This window comes from Aureobasidium pullulans, assembly GCF_000721785.1.
Source record: "Aureobasidium pullulans EXF-150 unplaced genomic scaffold scaffold_17, whole genome shotgun sequence".
NCBI lineage: Eukaryota > Fungi > Ascomycota > Dothideomycetes > Dothideales > Saccotheciaceae > Aureobasidium > Aureobasidium pullulans.
In genome coordinates this window covers 102502-120283 of record NW_021941037.1, presented here as the reverse complement: position 1 = coordinate 120283, position 17782 = coordinate 102502, and the positions used below count along the sequence as shown (strand labels likewise).

General features: G+C 50.2%; 8 protein-coding genes across 8 annotated transcripts; 3 read left to right on the top strand and 5 right to left on the bottom strand.

The window, feature by feature from the left end:
- The first annotated feature begins 94 nt into the window (after positions 1–94).
- M438DRAFT_399002 (MFS general substrate transporter) lies at positions 95–2249 on the top strand. The gene is made up of 3 exons (XM_029909393.1): positions 95–812; positions 867–1841; positions 1895–2249. Exons 1-3 carry the CDS (start codon positions 449–451, stop codon positions 2179–2181), a joined length of 1626 nt encoding a protein of 541 aa, XP_029757873.1. The 5' UTR covers positions 95–448; the 3' UTR covers positions 2182–2249.
- A 159-nt stretch (positions 2250–2408) lies between these two features.
- On the top strand, positions 2409–5080 carry M438DRAFT_69086 (uncharacterized protein). Its single transcript, XM_029910259.1, has 7 exons — positions 2409–2568; positions 2694–3383; positions 3449–3773; positions 3829–3932; positions 3998–4379; positions 4452–4859; positions 4943–5080. Exons 1-7 carry the CDS (start codon positions 2426–2428, stop codon positions 5003–5005), a joined length of 2115 nt encoding a protein of 704 aa, XP_029757872.1. The 5' UTR covers positions 2409–2425; the 3' UTR covers positions 5006–5080.
- Positions 5081–5154: 74 nt separating this feature from the next.
- M438DRAFT_357638 (putative MFS transporter) lies at positions 5155–6751 on the bottom strand (the record flags this gene model as incomplete). Its single annotated transcript, XM_029907187.1, has 3 exons — positions 5155–5477; positions 5532–6205; positions 6258–6751. The coding sequence occupies 3 exons, from the start codon at positions 6749–6751 to the stop codon at positions 5155–5157; spliced, it is 1491 nt and encodes a 496-aa protein (XP_029757871.1).
- Positions 6752–7815: 1064 nt separating this feature from the next.
- On the bottom strand, positions 7816–9783 carry M438DRAFT_242051 (uncharacterized protein; the record flags this gene model as incomplete). The annotated part of the gene is made up of 2 exons (XM_029899552.1): positions 7816–9338; positions 9552–9783. Coding segments are annotated over 2 exons (1755 nt in total), but the record flags the coding sequence as incomplete, so codon positions are not given.
- Positions 9784–10549: 766 nt separating this feature from the next.
- On the bottom strand, positions 10550–11519 carry M438DRAFT_278910 (putative dioxygenase; the record flags this gene model as incomplete). The annotated part of the gene is made up of 2 exons (XM_029901041.1): positions 10550–10732; positions 10794–11519. The coding sequence occupies 2 exons, from the start codon at positions 11517–11519 to the stop codon at positions 10550–10552; spliced, it is 909 nt and encodes a 302-aa protein (XP_029757869.1).
- Positions 11520–12276: 757 nt separating this feature from the next.
- M438DRAFT_357635 (uncharacterized protein) lies at positions 12277–15490 on the bottom strand (the record flags this gene model as incomplete). The annotated part of the gene is made up of 7 exons (XM_029907186.1): positions 12277–13303; positions 13353–13547; positions 13596–14027; positions 14078–15138; positions 15192–15209; positions 15265–15289; positions 15348–15490. The coding sequence occupies 7 exons, from the start codon at positions 15488–15490 to the stop codon at positions 12277–12279; spliced, it is 2901 nt and encodes a 966-aa protein (XP_029757868.1).
- Positions 15491–16004: 514 nt separating this feature from the next.
- Positions 16005–16344, top strand: M438DRAFT_68993 (uncharacterized protein). The gene has a single exon (XM_029910258.1). It carries the CDS (start codon positions 16041–16043, stop codon positions 16245–16247), a length of 207 nt encoding a protein of 68 aa, XP_029757867.1. The 5' UTR covers positions 16005–16040; the 3' UTR covers positions 16248–16344.
- Positions 16201–17541, bottom strand: M438DRAFT_347784 (uncharacterized protein). Its single transcript, XM_029905984.1, has one exon. The coding sequence runs from the start codon at positions 17179–17181 to the stop codon at positions 16441–16443; it is 741 nt and encodes a 246-aa protein (XP_029757866.1). The 5' UTR covers positions 17182–17541; the 3' UTR covers positions 16201–16440.
- Positions 17542–17782: the final 241 nt, after the last annotated feature.

Genomic DNA, 17782 nt, shown 5'->3' with positions numbered 1-17782 from the left:
TGCCTCCCTCCAACAGCGACAGTGGTCCCGATTGTGGCTCAATGCTCCCCTTGACCAGTACTCGGTCTAGCCAATTGGTCGGCTCGGTTTGGGTCTTGAAGACCACCAGATGTCTATCCGCCAATGATGGCCGGTCTTCCACCTTCGCATCTCCACCTGTCGGTATCCCGAACCGACAATCCGGCTTGTGGCTTGGAAATCTATTGAATCTTACTGGACGTGATCGTGGCCCCCATGGGGAGCCCTCTTCAGCTGGGGACCCCACAGACATCCTTTGTGGTATCTGCATTGAGACACTGCTAAGTGCGACCTGACCGTGCTTTAATATGCAGGGCTTGGTCCATGTTCCGACGACTTCAGTATCCTATCCTCTCTTTGGGCCTCCTCTCTCTTATCCTCGCAGCTTGACACCTTTCCCAACCAAACACTATCTCTGTCTGTACCCATCATGACATCTGCCGTGGACCACGCGAAAGCGGCAATGATAGCGGAGCATATGGAGCTGCCCGAGAAGGGTATTCTCCCAGAACAACAACAGCATTCGAATGGAGACCTTCAACTCATCAACACGATTGGTGAGATTCGAAGGATCCCGATCCCCTCCAGCGACCCTAACGACCCTCTCAACTATTCCAAATGGAGAAAGTTGGGCATCTTGGTGTGCTGCTGCTGGTTTTCTATCTTCTCGCTCGTCCTTGTTGGTGGTCTCGGCCCCATCCTAGGAGTGTTCATTGGTCTTTACGCACCGACTGGAAGAACAGTTCAGGAGGTAGTCAATCTAACTACATATCCCAGTCTGGTGATGGCATTCGGTAGGTTCACAAGCCGAGAACAAAACTCATGACCTCCACTAACAGTAGTCATAGGCAGTTTCCTTATCCTACCGCTGTCCATGATGTTTGGTAGACGACCTATCTTCTTGGGATGCTGCGTACTTCTGCTTGGCTCCACCCTTGGTGCTGGCGCAAGCAACTCCTACAACACACACATGGCTTGCCGTATTCTCCAAGGTGTCGCCGCAGGAGCTACCGAGTCTGTCTTGCCTCTGATCATCACCGATATGTCTTTCGTCGACGAGCGTGGTCTTTGGTTCGGTGTCTACTGGGGTTCTCAAAATCTAATCAATACCATATTCGGCATTAGTGCTTCATATCTCGTGGCTGCCACCTCATGGAGATACTTCTATTGGGTCTTGGCCATCTTTGCGGCCGGTGGTTTGGTCACTGGCTTCTTCCTGCTCGCGGAGACCAGGTATACTCGATCTCCCGCGTCTATGGACGGGCAGGTCGTCTTCACCGATGAGTGGGGGGTAATACACTTCCTGACCGACGCTGAAGCTAGGGCACGCCTTGGTGATGTGCATCAGCCTGATGACCAGGAGTACCGCGAGAAGACCTACCTTCAACATCTCAACCCGGTTAGTGGCACAGCCCCTAATGCCCTCAAGCTGGATCTTGGTGCGAACGTCAAGATGCTACAAGCATGCAGTTCGCCCGGTGTCATCTACGCTATCTTAGCTTCTTCCATCGCTCTCGGCGTCGGCATCGCGATGTCACTTGTTTACGCTTCAATTCTTACCATCTCCTTCCACTGGTCTGAGAAGTCGATTGGTCTTGTCAACGTCGGCATTTTCCCGGCCTCGCTCGCTGCCATGTTCTATGCTGGTTACTGCGGCGACAAGATGAACATCTGGCTAGCTAAGCGCCGCAATGGTGTTCACCTCCCAGAGGACACCCTGGTCCAGCTCATCCTGCCTTTTTTCGTCGGCGCAATTGGCATAATCATTTTCGCTGTAACAGCTAATGCCCCTGAGAGTCACTCGTCTTGGGGAATTATCATGGGTAAGCAATACGGATAACACTCCTTAGGAATACAAAACTGACTTGAGACGCAGGCTGGACTCTCTACGAATTCGCGTTCATCGTTGTTCTGATTACCACCACCCATTTCGGCTCCGAAGCATTCCCCAAGAACCCCGGACCAGCTTTGGTCGTTGTCATTGGTGTCAAGAACATAGTTTCTTTCGGCGCTTCCTTTGGAATTGTTCCTATGGTTCACGCATTCAACTATTTGACTGCATTTATGATCTTGTTCGGCATCTATGTCGGCATTTTCTTGCTTGGTATCCCCGTCTACTTCTTCAACCCCAAGTGGAGAGCGTACATGGCTAGAGAGAAGTAGACAGCGGTTCTCAGGTTGTGTATATATCAACAGATTGAACTATGTAAATATGAGTTTCTAACTTCAAGTCCGCTATTGGTCTCGGCTTGTTGGTGCTGTGAGTCGGGTAAAAGGTCAAATTCGTCGTATGCTGCATTTTTCCGGCGATCAGCCCCCGCTTTTCCTGGCCGCCCCTTCCATTCGACCTTGCTTTTCCGTTCCTCGTCTTCCTTTTCCTACACATATCACAAAAATACATCACAAGATGAATGGATCAATCACGACACCTCCGAATCAACCAGTTTTGACACCGCAGCCCAATGTGCCATCGTCAAATATATCTGCTGCAGACAAGAGGGGAGCAAGGGCTCGTATGAGAGCTACGCGTGCTTGCGACAGATGTAAAGGGTAAGCAAGATATTTATTGTTATGTTTTCTCAACCCCTTCTTCATAGAAAGACCAGCTGCATCGTTTTCTTCCGTCTCCAATCTTCATCCTACGTAATCCAGTATCGTCTCCAACACTTTGACAGAAAGAAAGCTCGGTGTTCTGGAAACCAACCTTGCACTCTTTGCGATCGCCTGGGTCTGGAGTGTGCGTACAAAGCGTCATATCGTCGAGGTAGGACTCCGTATATCTTGCCGTCTACCCATGTGCCGCCAACACCAGATGCAAATACTGCTGCTGTGGCCAACGCTCAGCCTATGCTGTCTCTGGCACCAAGCTTTCCGGATCTAGCTGAGACTGTTGTCGAAGCTGGAAAAGCAGCCGAAGAAGCTGCTCTAGAAGATGCAGGGGAAGAATCCTCGATTTCGGAGCTTGTCGATGTTCCCAGCAGCTATATAGGTCCAGCATCGGGCGTATCGTTCTTAACACGAGCGAAGAAGCGTTTGCAAGAAGATGCCACTTCCTCGCATATTACAGATGCGTCTACTTTTGCCTCTGGGGACACACCTTTACCGGAGTGTGACTCTTCATTCCTGGTATTGCCTCCAAAACATGAGGCGATGTTGCTGATTGGCACTTATTTCGACGTCTCATTTCCCACGCATCGATATTTACATCGACCCACTGTGGAAATTTGGTGCGATGAGCTGTATAGGAATCAGATGCAGTGTTTCTTCAAGCCTGGAGATAGGGAGAGGAAGGCGATTGTGCTCATGGTGCTTGCACAGGCTACTTTGACCAGCAGACACAAGGATGAAAATAATGCTACGAGGAGGTGAGTTCTTCGACGTTCCACGTTGGGAAGATGTTGACTGTTGAGGCTAACAATGTCTTTAACAGTGTTATGTTTTACGCAGCGTCTGAGCAACAACTGACCAAAGAGAGTGGAGAGACACGCTTGACTAGTGTCATGTCTCGTCTCCTGCAATGTCACTATCTTGCTTCCCAATCCCGGATCAATCATGCTTGGAGTCTGTTCGGTACCACCGCCCGGTTGGTTTTCGCAGTAGGCTTGCATCGCAAACAGAGACCTCAGATTGGCAGAGTCAATCATGTTGAGGTGCAATGTAGGCGACGTACGTTCTGGGCTGTATATAGTCTGGACCGATACCTCAGTGCTGCTTTGGGTAGGCCTAAGGCTATTCATGATGACGATATCGATCAAGTATGACCTTCCTCGATGCAGCTATCCACAACATACTGACATGAGACATCATTAGGACTTGCCCGACTGCCTCGACGACGAAAACATACTACCAGACAACCTCATAAGTAGACCACCGCACTCACAAAGCGTAATGCAAGCCTCAATCTGCCACATAAAGTACAAAACATCACCACCCAATTCCTCAATATAATCACCAGCTAACTAAACCGTCCCTCTTTCAGACTCACCAGAATTCTTAGCGGAATCCTGAAAGAACAATACCCCATCCACCCCCTTCCAACCCCCTCCCACCACTTGATCACAATAAAATACACCGCTTCCCTGCACTCCTGGCATTCCGACTCTTACCCCTTTGTCTCCAAATCCTGGCGGGACATTATCCTTCTAGCAGCCCCGTTTTCACGCCAATGCGAGGTATTGATAAATGCGTATTCGCATGCTGTCATATTGCTGCATCGACCGCTCTTGCTTTGTGATATCAAGACGGAGGATGATAGGCATGCAGTGCAAGACAGTGCAAACGCTTGCGTGGAAGCTGCATTGAGAATTTTGGGATTGTTCGGGGATAGTTGTGAGGGTGGGAGGATGTATGGTGCCTTCTGGGTAAGTATTGATCTGGATTCATCCTTTGCTGTCTCCTCAACTTCCTACTTGTGTTACTGACGTATACCACAGTTGATGCAATATTACGTATTCTGCGCAATCGCCGTCCTCTACGTCTGCATCATCCGCAAACTTTCCCCTCCGCATCATTGGCACGCGCATCTTCGCACTGTGGATTGGTGTCAACGACTTCTTTCCCAACACGCCTTGCAAGCTTCTTTTGCAAGAAGATATGCTATTTTTCTTGGTGAGCTCAGGGTGGAAGCTGAGAAGAAGGTTGAGGGGAGGTTACGTGGAGGAGGCAGTGATGATGTGGTGATGGAGGAGCCACACGTGCGAGATCGAGAAGTGGAAATACATCAGCAACAGCAGCAGCAGCAAGATTCCACAACGACGCCTTTTGAGATGGGAGAGGTGGATGCTGCTACGGTGTCTTCGCTTTTTGACGAGTTGACGAATTGGGAAGAGTTGGATTCATTTGTAAGTTTCATCCGACCCTCCTATCATCGGCGGTGGAGATCTCGCAACATCATGGGATTCGTTTGGCTGACAAGACTCCACAGGTCATGGCAGGCATCAATTTCGACTTCGACGCAGCATTTGCATCAGCGACGGACTCTACTTGAGCGACAAGAAGACTGTTTGGAACACCACGGACGACAATGAATTTGTCACTGAATCGTGAATTCGATCAAATACGAAAAAAAGCATGTATTTCCCACGCTCCAAACCCACCCATCCATCATTATCATAAACCCCAATACCCAATATAAACCTAGTAGAACCATCTGAATTCATCCGCAGCAGGACCGTCTCCCAGGCGCTCAGTAGGAACATCCTTAGCTCTGAGGTTGACACCTTGAGCACGATCACGACGACGGTTATCGTAGATCATCCAGATTCCAAGGAGAAGAGTCAAGACAATACCAGTGCCTCCGAAAGCGGCGGTGGTGGCAAGGGCAGTCATGTATTTAGGTGCTTCTTCATCGAGGAAGATGTTTGAGGAGACGACACCCATGAGGTTGGCCATGGGAACGGCGATGGAAGTGAGGACGGCTCTCTTGTTCTCGTCGGCGATGTTGTTGCAGTACCATACATCTGATTTAAACGTTAGCAGTTGCTCCAGCAATCACAGTGAAGAGATTGACTTACCAAGAAGAACAGAAGGTGCGCTGGTACCCCAAGTCATCATGAAAGTAGCAAAGTAAGCGACAGTGATAGAAGAGGTAACATCAATAGCCGAATAGATGACGAAACCGCAGAAGGTAAAGAAGAAACCCAGAGCGACGAAGGGGAATCTCCAGCGAGTAAGATCGGAAGAGAAACCAAGCACCAGCAACATGACTGCGCCGGTAATGTTGGGAGCAACAGTGTAGAGGTTGGTCTTGATAGTTCCATAGCCCAATCTCTTGACGATCTGAGGCAAGAAGAGGGATACCGACTGCAGCGGTACACCCAGGCAGATCTCGATGGCCAAGAACATCCAGGTGGTGGGGTGTTTGAAGATTGTCATGGCTCTGCCGAGCTTGAACTCCTCGTTGACGACAGCGGAACTGTCTGTCTGGATACGGTGGACGGCGATCTCTCTCTCCTCAGGAGTCAAGAAGTGTGCATCGGCGGCGGAAAGAGGAAGGTACCAGAAGGCGAAGAAGGAAACAATGATGGTGGCTGAACCTTCGATGACAAAAAGGTAGCGCCAGTTCGTGAGAGCACCACCTTCGATTTGGAAGACGCCGAAGGATAGGAGACCAGAGAAGGCGCTGGCGATTGACTGAGCGGCGTAGAAGATGGCAAGTCTGCGGGCCAATTCACCTCTGCGGTAGAACCTATGATGCGTCAGTACACACGCTTTACATATAGGACTTGGAGTAGACTCACATGGTCTGATAGTAGATGACAAGAGGGAAGAAAGCACTCTCGCACATTCCCAAGAACCAACGAATAGCCATCAACCCGCCAAAGTTTTGCACAACAACGACCATAAGCGTGCAAGTGCCAAACCCAAACATCATACAAGGCAACACTCTACTCGGTCCATACTTCTTTCCCAATGCGGCAAGGAAAGGTGCAGTAAGCACATATGGCACGAAGAAAATCGATAAGATGAGGTTGTACTGGTGGCCATGCAGTCCAAGATCCTTGGCCAGACCAGCTGTCTTTGCGTTTCCCATGTTCGACTTGTCCAGAGAGTTGAAGAGATACATGATGGCGAGAAGAGGTAGAAGATGGAGGTCCAATTTCCATACCACTGCTCTTTCCTTTTTGGCATCTAGTGTGGTGATAAAACCGGTCTGTGTGATGGAGACATTGTCCTTGTTGATGCTGTCCAGCGACTTCCTGTCCTCTGGATCGTTGTACTGTTTCGAATCCATTTTTGGCGGCCGAGTGAGAATACGAATCAAACGAACGAGAATGAATCTGAGAACTATACGAAACTGCGCAAGAGCAGCGAGTCGTCTTTATGAACTACATCCTCAGGCCTTCATGCGACTCTGTTATCTTTCCGACTTTCCAATTCGTTCCGACATCCTACGTTGTTGAACCCTCGCCACTGCGACAATGCGATGATAAGAACACAAAAAAGCAGCAAATGGTAGGGATACGATAAGATCCGATGCCGGCGTTCGACGGGCTTTGGCTGGGAAGTTGATAGGAACGCTTCTGACAGTAATGACAGTCATAACCACACCTGATAGCGTCCTTGAAGCTTCGCGTGCGGTACGTAGACTTCGCATGGTACTTTGCCAATACGACGTTGATATCGACGCGACAAGCGCGGAGGTGCTCAATCAAGGTTTCTATGAACAGTTTTCATCGAGTAAGGATTGGGGAAATAAAGTTGGCCGTCGGGGGGATTTTGCTTGGCTGTGCACTTTAGCCGACCGGGAACAATTACTACAATAGACAAGAGTCTGCCTCGACCCTCAAGACATCCTCGAGATATAAACGGCCTTTCTAGCCAGTCGTCTCGAAGTCGTTTATCTATCCTGCGCATGAATCGATTTTGGAACAGGGACTTTTTTCGTCTCTTCATACTGCATGTACATCGTGTTTTTCAGCAAGCCACCTTGGAGTTGCGGCACAGAGCAATTACACCCGTTCATCAACAAAACCCAAACATGGACAAATCCTGATCCATGAAATAATAAGCATCCTCGGGATAACTCGATCCATCGGGCAGAATTCCAGCACCAGCTTGTCCCTGCGGATAGAATCCACCTTCAATCAACCCAGGCAGGACATCTTGGTTATTATTGTTCGTCAAAGAGTACAAATCAGTCATTAAACCCGGTCGTGTGTATAATGAGGGATCGACGTTGACATCTTGAACAGATTCGTTGATACCGATATCACTGACAGAAGGTGTAAGACCAGGTGTTTGTGTTTGTTCGGCAGCAAGAGTTTGCTCTGCACCGGCGCCTTGTTGACCAACGGTGCCGAAGAGCCGGGTGACATTGCTGCGGCGAGATTCCATAGACCTCTGACTTCGTTGGCGAATATACTGTGCAGTAGCGTCTTGTAGGTAAGTGACTATCTGAGCATACCGAACAGCATGAGGATCCCACTGTGCAAAATGATTGAGGATGTGTATTCCTTGTTTAAGCCCGTCTTCGAGAGGAAGGAATTTGTCTTGGTCGGCGAAGGTGGCGGCGCCGAGGACGAGAGCAGAATTGCAGACTGAGTTTATGATAAACGGTAGTCTGTGTGGGAGCGACGAGTATCGCATCAGTGTTTGCGCAATGTTGAGGCAGCGAAGAGAGGAGTCTACGCAGGCGTCGGCGTAAGTTTTGATGGAGGATTGGTCAACTTGGTCGCTCATTTCTAGATTCTGGCCGGATCGGCTCATGTCTTTGATTATCTGGAATGTGAGGAATGGGCGGGTAAGCAGGATGATTGACCAGTGGTATGAGCTTATGATGTAGCTGGCGGCCAGTACCTTGGACAATTTCTCCGGATCGTCCTCACTGGAGTCGAGATTTGCCAGCTGTAATGACTCTGGTAAATCACTTGTCCAGTCACGATATTGGCCAGATATTGAGTCTGCGAGTCGGGTAGAGACTGCCTTCTTCATGTAGACATCAATGATGATACGTTCAAAGATGTCACATAGAGCAAGCACCTTGCTCGAGAAGGGGTCCGTAGATGTCAGTCCTTGCGCCGTTTCGTCAACAACATCCTTATCTTTCTCCATTGACAGATCCGATGTAGCCGGTGGTCTTCCTAGGGACGCACTGAGGAATATATCCAGCACGCGAACACTCTTCCAGATTCTACGCCTTGCTCCAGCTTCGGTCTCATCGAAAAGTGCATGAGTACTACTCTTGTGCATACCCAGCGCAAACGCAGCTCTGACTGCGATACCGAATTGCATGAATGCGGCGTTCCTCCGGCAAGCTCCAAGCATGTACATGGTAATACAAAGATAGGCTTGTATCGTCAAGAGGCTGGGCGCATCGGTGAATGTCATGACGGCCATATGCCTACCACGATTAAAATACTTCTCAGCAAGTGTCTGGTCGCCATCTGGTGAAGAGACTTGCGCACCAATCGCAAGGACCATGTAGAAGATTGAGGACTTGACATCGTTGTCGCGAGTCTGGTTGACAACCCAATTGTCGAGATGACGGAAGTAGGTGGGAATGTCGAAAAGGTCGATGAGGCCGGTAGTGGCAAGAAGGTAATGTCGAGACAATTGCTTGCATTCTTCGAGATCCAAGACCAAAGGCGACATATCTGGTAGTAGTGTAGAAGTCGGTGGCGTTGTTTCAATGATCTGATGCCGTAGTGGGTCGTTGGTAAAATCACAGTCGCCAATGGCGGATACGACCATACGTCTGACACTCTGCACGAAAGACAGACTGGCAGAGTCGCCGACATACATGAACTTGCCATGAGTATCTCGGAGGAGTCTCGCCAATCTAGGTACCGGTGCCACAGATTCAGGTCGAGAATTGGAATCTGCAATCGCCCTGGCACCCCTCTGGTCGACACTGGCATTCAAGATACGATCAATGGCCATTTCAGCCTGACTTGTATCACTCAAATTTCCAGATAATGTGACGACACTTGCAGGTGAAGCATTGGAAATAGCACCCAAACTTGGAATGCCTGCAAGGGCTACATTGTTCTGCAATGATGGCGGTGGCGGCAGCGGCGCATCACTCCCACCACGATTTCTCGCCGCGTGAACCGAAGGAGAAGCCTGAATGGCATCTCCAGGACTGCCGATGTGATTGTTGACATTATTCTGGGGTCGGAGCAATCTAGCAGGCGTCTCGGAAAAGTGGCATTCGGATTCCCTTCGTCGTCGGATGCAGATGCTGCACGGTCGGCTGCCATCGCATCTTTCCTTTCTGCGTTTGCAATTGTCGCAAGCTTGAGCGATCCGACGTCTCTTGTCGGGCGCCACTATTGGTCGAGGCATGATGGTTTGCTTATCTCGGAAGCTGCACACCTGAACAACTCCTTCTCTTAAATCAAAGGAATGATAAAGGCGAGTTTAACGCAATGAGATTCTTCGGAAGGTGTGCGACGTACAAAAGTGCTTGTTTCCCTCGAACCCCACTTGTGGTTGACTCGAGCAAAGGGGGGCTGGCTGGCTCGAGCGCGGAAGCGGTCGAAATATGAACCGTCTTCCGACCGCCAAGATATGGTGTTCACGGGTCAACTTATGCCGAGGTTTTACATGCTCTCACTCCGAGAGTTATGCTCTCGACAACTGCTTGCTAGTCTGATAATCAACTGGTTTGGGGAAACTGCAGGTCATTTACAGGGCAAAAAATAATGTTTTAGTGAAGTCTGCTTCGACCAAGATGGAAGCCAACAAACTGTGCAGTTTACGATCACTTTTTAGAATTCGAGATTTGTGATTGAAAAATGTCACGTATCTCACCAACGCCATCTTCAAAGTTCTTAAGCACCACAGAGGTGACGCATCAATCCTGACTGAAGCCTCAAATGTTCTCTGATACAAGATATTGTTCCTGGTTGCTTCATAAAATGACAATCAACAAGTTTCGGGCTTGCGAAAGGTATCACCCTGTCCTCGTCAACCACTCGATCAGCGCGAGCAAACCACCAGATCTTCCCTCTCCATCTCAAAGACTTTCAACTACCGAAGATTCCTTCGCGTACAAATTATGATCGATTTCATGTACACAACTTCTACTCTACTCAGTAGCCGCAAGCAGAATATCATACTTCAGCTCCAACTTTGCTTTCTCATCACCTTGCCTCTCTTCGAATTTGACGACCAAAGAATCCTTGACCGCAAACACCGAATCATTGTCCAAGTACTTTGAATCGGCATCGAAGATTTGAGTGGTGATGGGTTTATATCCTTGCTTGATAACCTGCGATTTCCCTCTGTCAGCACACCTCCCAAGTTTCCAGGACCGGACTTCCAAAACTTACAATCAAATGAATATGCGCAGGTCTGAAAGGATGTCTATCCAACATACCCAACAACTCCCCAGCAGGGCCGTCATCAGGAACAGGATAAGGCGTAGGTCTGATGCAATAAAACCCATACTCGCCATCCTTGCCAGTCCTGAATTTTCCTCTGAGATTGTGTTCTTGTTGTTTGTCATCCTGTTGCTCGTACAATCCATTCGTTGACGCTTGCCAAATATCAATTTCTGCATTTTCCACTGGAAGCTTGGTGGTTGCGTCCATGACCACTCCATGCATATAAGTGACTTCAGCATCAGCAGGCGTGTCGAAGGAAATGGTCTCCCCCATTTGTCTAAGCGGAGCATCATGTCTGAAAAATGGCCCCAAGATCGCCGATTGGGTAACCGCATCTTTGGCCTCTGAAGCCTGCTTGAAAGTGATTTCATCAACCAGACTTTCCAAACCGATGACATCGCAAAGCAATTGTCCTTCATTGCGGCGATTGTTGGACATTTGGCCGGCGCGGTTGATCATGTCGACGCCTGCCATCCATTCGTCGACGGTCAGGTCGACTTCGCGGGCGAAATCGTGGACGTGGCGGATTAGGGAGGTCATTACTTTGCGGAGACGGGGGTCGGTTTTGGGTCCCATGGCGGAGATGACGTGGGAGGTGAAATTTGGGTCGTATCGACCTGCGCCGTTGAGGGTGTCCTCAGGCTCCAGAGTGTGTTTGTTGGTGGATGACATGATGGGTGGTGCTGGCTGTTGTGATTGCTTCCGATATGGGAGGTGGTGTGGTGTTGCCTTCAATTTAGGTGTCAAGGCAAGGTGATTGATTTGCTTTATAGTCCTCCAAGTTCAGACGATCTGGTATATGTTTCAGACTTGAGGTCTTGTTTCTCAATGCTTGTTGAAAGGGACGGGGGGCATCAAGTGCCTTCTTATACCATGCTCAATCTAGACTCGGATCACCTCCGCCCTTTTGCGGGGCAATAGGTCAGCATTTCGGAAGACGGACTGACTCTCGGAAGTGGTCCTCCCTCTTCCATATCTTATGCAGAACACTTCCGGGGAAAACTCAATATGTGGGGTGACTTCCGGAAGACACGCACGACTTGGTTCGTCACCCTCACCTTGATGTCTTCCGTGTGTGGAGTCTCGATGACGAAAGGGCTGTCGGATCCTGGAGTCATGGATGGGGTCTCACTGGATAATGACTCTTTTGCACGCCGTAATGGCAGAAATGTAGACATGATTAGACATACAAATGGTGATACCTATGCTCAAAGGCTTGCATGCATCTCGAGTTCTCCTTACCCATATCTCTGAACAATGCGACCATACAACGCCCACCCAATGTCATACAGCAAGTTGCGATGATGCCTTTGGGTTTCATACACCGTCCGATACGCCACGCCTTGCTAACACTCGAAAGAATTGGCCAGATAGAATAGAGAAGAACAGCGAAGGAAGCCTAGACGTAGCGAAACGATAGTGCTGCAACTCAGTATTGTTGCGCATGCAATGCCGAAATGTCTCCGTTAGGAATACCAAAGAACTCGAACCAGTCGCCAACATTCAAGGTGGTCGGCACAATAGGCCCTCCTCCAGTAGAACCACTGTTGTTGCTCCAAGTTTCATCGACGCTTCCTCTTTGATGTTGCTGATGATCGCCATTATCCTGCATCTGGCCGTATGGATTCTGTAGGTGTTGCGCTTGCTGTTGTGCCGCATACTGCTGCTGTTGAGATGGTGCATTCATCATGCCAGGTGCTCCTGGTTGTTGATAGTGAGGTGGAGGTTGGCCAGAGTTGTTGTAAGATTGCTGTGGCGGTGCTCCCGCTGACGCTCGTAGGGCAGGGTCTACCATAGTCGATTGTTGCACAGGGCTTTCTGTAGGGAAGATACCGGAAGTATCTGGTGGGAAGAGCTGATCTGGTTGGTAATTCTGCCAAAGATCCTGCGAAATGTTTGGGGATGTGCGAGTGTGAAGGAAGAGATCTGGAGGTGTACCAGGGTATGAGTAGGTGTTGAACGGCGTGGTAGGACGAGTGTTAGTACGAGATGTACCCATGAAGGCGTCTTGACGAAGAGAGGGGCTTGCGTTGTTGCCGAGCCCTGACATGGGTGGAGGATCGCGCGCTGGGTTGACGGGAGATTGCGGTCTCGAGCGTTCGTATGACATCTGAGCAGCGGGTGGGCCTCCGTGGTAGCCAAACTCCATCTCGTCGAATTTGCGCTTCTGTTGGTCACTGTTGCTGCGCGATAATGGATTTTTCATAGGGTGCATGTTTTTTGGCTTTGCGTGACGCTTGCCTGCAGCCTTTTGTAGTCTCTCTTCCAGAACCTTGTTGCCCAGAATTGAGTCAAAGAGCGTGTGTACCATCTTAGCCACAAGCCAGACTCGGGACACATCCTTGAGCGCGTTCATACAGGTCGTCAAGCGTTGTTGGGTAGTATGCACAATCGATTGATTCGACGAGCGCATTTGGTAAACGTGCATGATGAGCGCAGAGAAGAGAGAATAAACGCTACGGGGCACGTCAGTATAACACGCGTGGAATCAGACCAACAACTTACATGAAGGCGGGGGTAAAGCGGAGTTCGTTGTGGTTAGTCAAGGCCTCGACTATGGAAGTAATCATACCGGCTGCCTGGTATGCGATGTTCTTTGATGGATACGCCAATTCTTCTGGTAGGCTATTTGAACGATTCATCTCTGGCGACGCTCCAGCAGGGGGCATGTGAGCGCGATGAAGTAAACAGAGTGTGGTGCTGTGATTGTTAGCGTCTGAAACCCAAGCCAAGATAGTCGGCACATACTAATAATTTGAGTGGAGAAGAGCAGACCAGAAGTGATGCCGGTTCTTCTCCCAGTAGACCTCCTTGGGACAATTCTGAAGCCAGTCGGCCAGGGCCATGTCGCAGTGGGTAAGATCAATTGCGTTGTTTCGACCACGCCTTTGTGATGCGACCGAGTAGTTTTGAGATAGGACCAGCCCCATAATCTCGCACAGCTTGACATAGTTCAAGAAGAACTGAATATGGATCGGATCCGGGGGATACTCAGCGGACTGCTCGGCTTCATCTTCGATAAAGTCGTCTTCGCATATCATTTCAACGTCGGAGTCTTCAATGTTGATGCCGCAAGGACGACCGAGAGCAACTGCGACGGAACGGTCGCGAGTGAAGAGGGTCCACCAGATGCGTTTCCACAGGCGTTTGTCCTGTTGACTGAGTTGAGACTTCTCGACACTGCGCACAAGTCAATTACAGAACAAAACACCAGATGGACGAAAGCTCACCTTCGATGCATTCCAGAACCTTGAGCGATTACGACGGCAACTCTGCTCCAGTAAAACACGTTTTTTGTTACATCTGAAGCAATGTCAGATTGACACTCACGAGGGACCTCGCCTATTTCTCTCATCTTACCCTCTGGGCCCTCCCAATACCAGCCCATCAGGATGACGGCTTGGACAATGGTGACGCGATCGTCTTCGTAGTTGGCATCGTAGAGAGCCTTTGCTCGTTTGTAAAACGTCATGGCGGCCGGGGTTGTAGATCCATTGGCATCCATGAGTTGAGTGTTTGTGCAGACGCGTGATCCGGCGAGGAGGATGGCTTGCAGAAGAAGCAATGAAGGAGGATTTTTGGGGTCTCGGTAGCGTCGCATGAACTTGTTGCGATCAATGACGGGCACGACAGGAGCGATCCAAGTAAAGAAAGCGTCAACCAGCTCGTCGCAAAGTTGTCGCGGAGGCAGCAGAAAGGCACCTCTCTCGTGCAAGATACGTAGTTCCAGCTCGTCGAGTTCGTTCATACGAGCGCGAGCACCACGCACGTTCTCAGGCAGTGGGTAATGTACAACGTCCGAGTTGCCGTGCTTGTCGTGTACGAGCAAGGAGAGATTCGACGACTCGCCCAGGTATGCAACACGACCGGCTTCTTTGATGGGGGCACGAGCGAACTTGGGCTTCATATACTGGCTCCAAGTCGCATCATGTATTTGCTGTTGTTCCTGGTATTTCTCCGAGAGTGTGGTAGGGGGCATGCCACTTGCAGCAGCGTAGTCGACGCCGTTCCGAGGGGGCAGTTGAGGCATCTGCATAGGGGCCTGACTGATGACATCGGAGCGTGCGGGAGTTTCGACGGTAGCGGGCGAGGGCTGGACGATGCTGCTGCTGTCTTCGCGATCACTGCCAAAGTTAGGGGCGTCTTCCAGAGGCAGGTGGTCGGCGTACCTGTTTGAATCCTTTTGCTTGGAAGACGTCTTCTTGCGCTTGGGAGACGGGATCTTGCATTCGATGCTGAAGGCGACGCAGTTTGTGCATGGCACACCGAGGCTGGCCGCATCGCAGCGGACCTAACAGACGCGTCAGGATGGGGTTAGGAGTAGGAAACGTTGATCGGGCTGACCTTTCGCGCATGGCATGTCTGTGTATCGTGTCAGTATGATGGTGCAGGAGGAGAGAAGTCGACCTAGACTTACCTCGCAAGCTCGTGAAGCGCGTTGTCTGAGTTCGTCGCGTCAGCTACAAGACAGGGTCTATACCAGTACTTTGTGTCGCGTACCTCCGGAAGCTCGTACCCGAGCCTCCTTGTTGACTCATCCCCGTCGGGGACTGCTGGTGCTGAGCATGCTGTGGTGTGTGGTTTTGCGTGGGTTGTGGCTGTTGCGCAGATGGTTGCTGCTGCGGAGGTGGTGGTGCGGACATTGCGCCGGCGGGGAGACGGTCGGCCATCGAGCTGTTGTTATACCACTCTTATATCACTGCTCATGACCAACTGGGAGTCGAGTCCTCGAGTATAGCCCTGCAGGAAGAGTTCGGGTGGGTTGCGAAGAAAAACGATAGTCAGGGCGAGCTTGTAGCAAGACGCATGTGAAAGGAAAGCACGAAAGTGGGAAAGCAGCAGCAGGAAAGGCAGGTCCGTTCGAGCGAGTCACACACGATCTTTCTCTGCAGGTGATTTGGTTACGGCCGTGCATCAAGTATGCGACGACATGTTATGCTTGCTACAAGAGGCTGCATCTCCTCGATAGACTGTCTCCTTCGCGCCTGTTTCGCTGCAACTGAAACCCTCGATGATTTGTGCCGAGGTTCATCTCGAATCTTGCCGTCAGCATTTCTCCTCCTCCACCTTTTGGCCTGGAGCTCCGATCACAACCATTCCCTGCGGCCCTTCCCGACTTTTAGTTTCCTGCAACAACCTTCTTTTCTCACTCTATCATAAACATCGACTGTCTGTCGCAGCAGCCAACCCGTCATGCATTTTTACTGTGTCCTGCACCTTGCCGCAAACTTACTTTTGTGCTCTAAGATCATGCATCGGCCCCGAAAAGAGTCACCATCAATGTCACGCCGTGTGTGTTTCGTCTTCCATGTTTCATCAAAGCACAATGTTCGGGGATCTATAAAACCGATGTTATGCTTGTGCTCGTGTTGCCAAGCTGACGATTGCCTTGATTCGTGAGATACATGAGCTTCGTTTTCGCATTCCCTCTGCAGATGGGTATCCTCGAAATAAAACCCTGCCCAGACCTGTAAGCCATCCTTCTATCTCTGTTCCTTTTTGCATGCATCGAAACCAAGATCTGCCAAATCTCGCGGTCTTCCGTCGTCTTTAATTAGCAGCCGCCATGTCTTCTCGTCCTGCATCATGACATTTAAGCCTTGCTGTCCTCAGTTCCGGCCTCCTGCAGTGCTTCAATAGCCTGCGCCTTCTGGATGTGCTTGTTCAAGCGGAATGCCTCAAGCATGACTGACACACTGTCCATCGAGATGAACTCCATTGCACCTTCACCCGGCATAGCGACTCTGTTCTTGATGACCTCCTCAGCCGAGATCCACTGGTACTTCTGATGTTCCTTGTCATGAAGCTTGATGGCGGGAGGATCGACGGCAATGACACTATCCTTGCGCACGAGCTCCTGACCCGATCCAGATCCTTGCATCTCGACCTCGTGTTCGACTCGTGCCTTGTCCTCTGCAGTGACTTCGACCACAAAGTTGACCTTGAGCCATGTCTTCTGACGCTTGCCCCATCCAGTGGAGAAGGTGGTAGGAGGGAGGATTTCGGTGAGGATGCGCTTCATTCTGAGACCAGTCTCTTCGAACAACTCGCGTGCAACCGACTCGCTGATGGACTTGTCGCTGGGATCGGCAGATCCGCCAGGCAGCTCCCAATGGCCAGGATAGCTGTCGCTCTCGGCACGCTGAACCAAGAGAAGACGATCGTCGTGGAAGACAGCTGCGGAGACGGCGACATGAGTGAAGCCTTTAGGCTGACCGGCAATAAATTCGGCAAGGCTACATTCGACGAGCGGCATGCCTGGTATAGGGTTCGGCTTGAGCGCAGGGTTGATGATGGCTGCAGGAGTGGCGTCCAAACTCTTGAGACGGAACATTGTTGATAGATGAGATTGTGTTGTGGCTAATGAGGTGGTTGATCAGGGCAGGTACGATTGGTGTCACTGCTGCCGTAGATAGTTGGTTGAAGTGAAGAAAGCTGAGGATGTTTTAACAGTGCGATTGAAAACGAGAGCAATCTTTGACTGTGTTGAACACAAGAGAAGACGAAGAGAGTCCAACGAAAGGAAGAAAGCTGAAGACAAACGCGCAATTGACTGCCTGCAGTATGCGCTGATGGTAGTGCAGCACGAAAAAGTGAGTAATGTCGCACAGCAAACAAAAGAGTGAAGATCAATGGGAAGCCGCAGAAATGAGCTGTTGAATGCTTGACTTGGGTGGTGGAGTGATGTGTCCGTGTGTCAAATCATGCAGGTCCGCAGGTGCAGGCAGATTGTTGATGAGTTGCTTGCAGGGTTGAGGAAGTCGCGTCAAACCAAGTATGTAGAGGCAGGTACAAAGTACATGTCAAGAAGAAGAAAACGAAATGCCGAAGAATCTCACAAACAGGTACCTACAGGCAGCCAAAAGAAAGGCATTGGCATACGGCATCATCATCCCGATCGATAGATTGCTAAGAGAAAGACGTGGTCTCGTGCT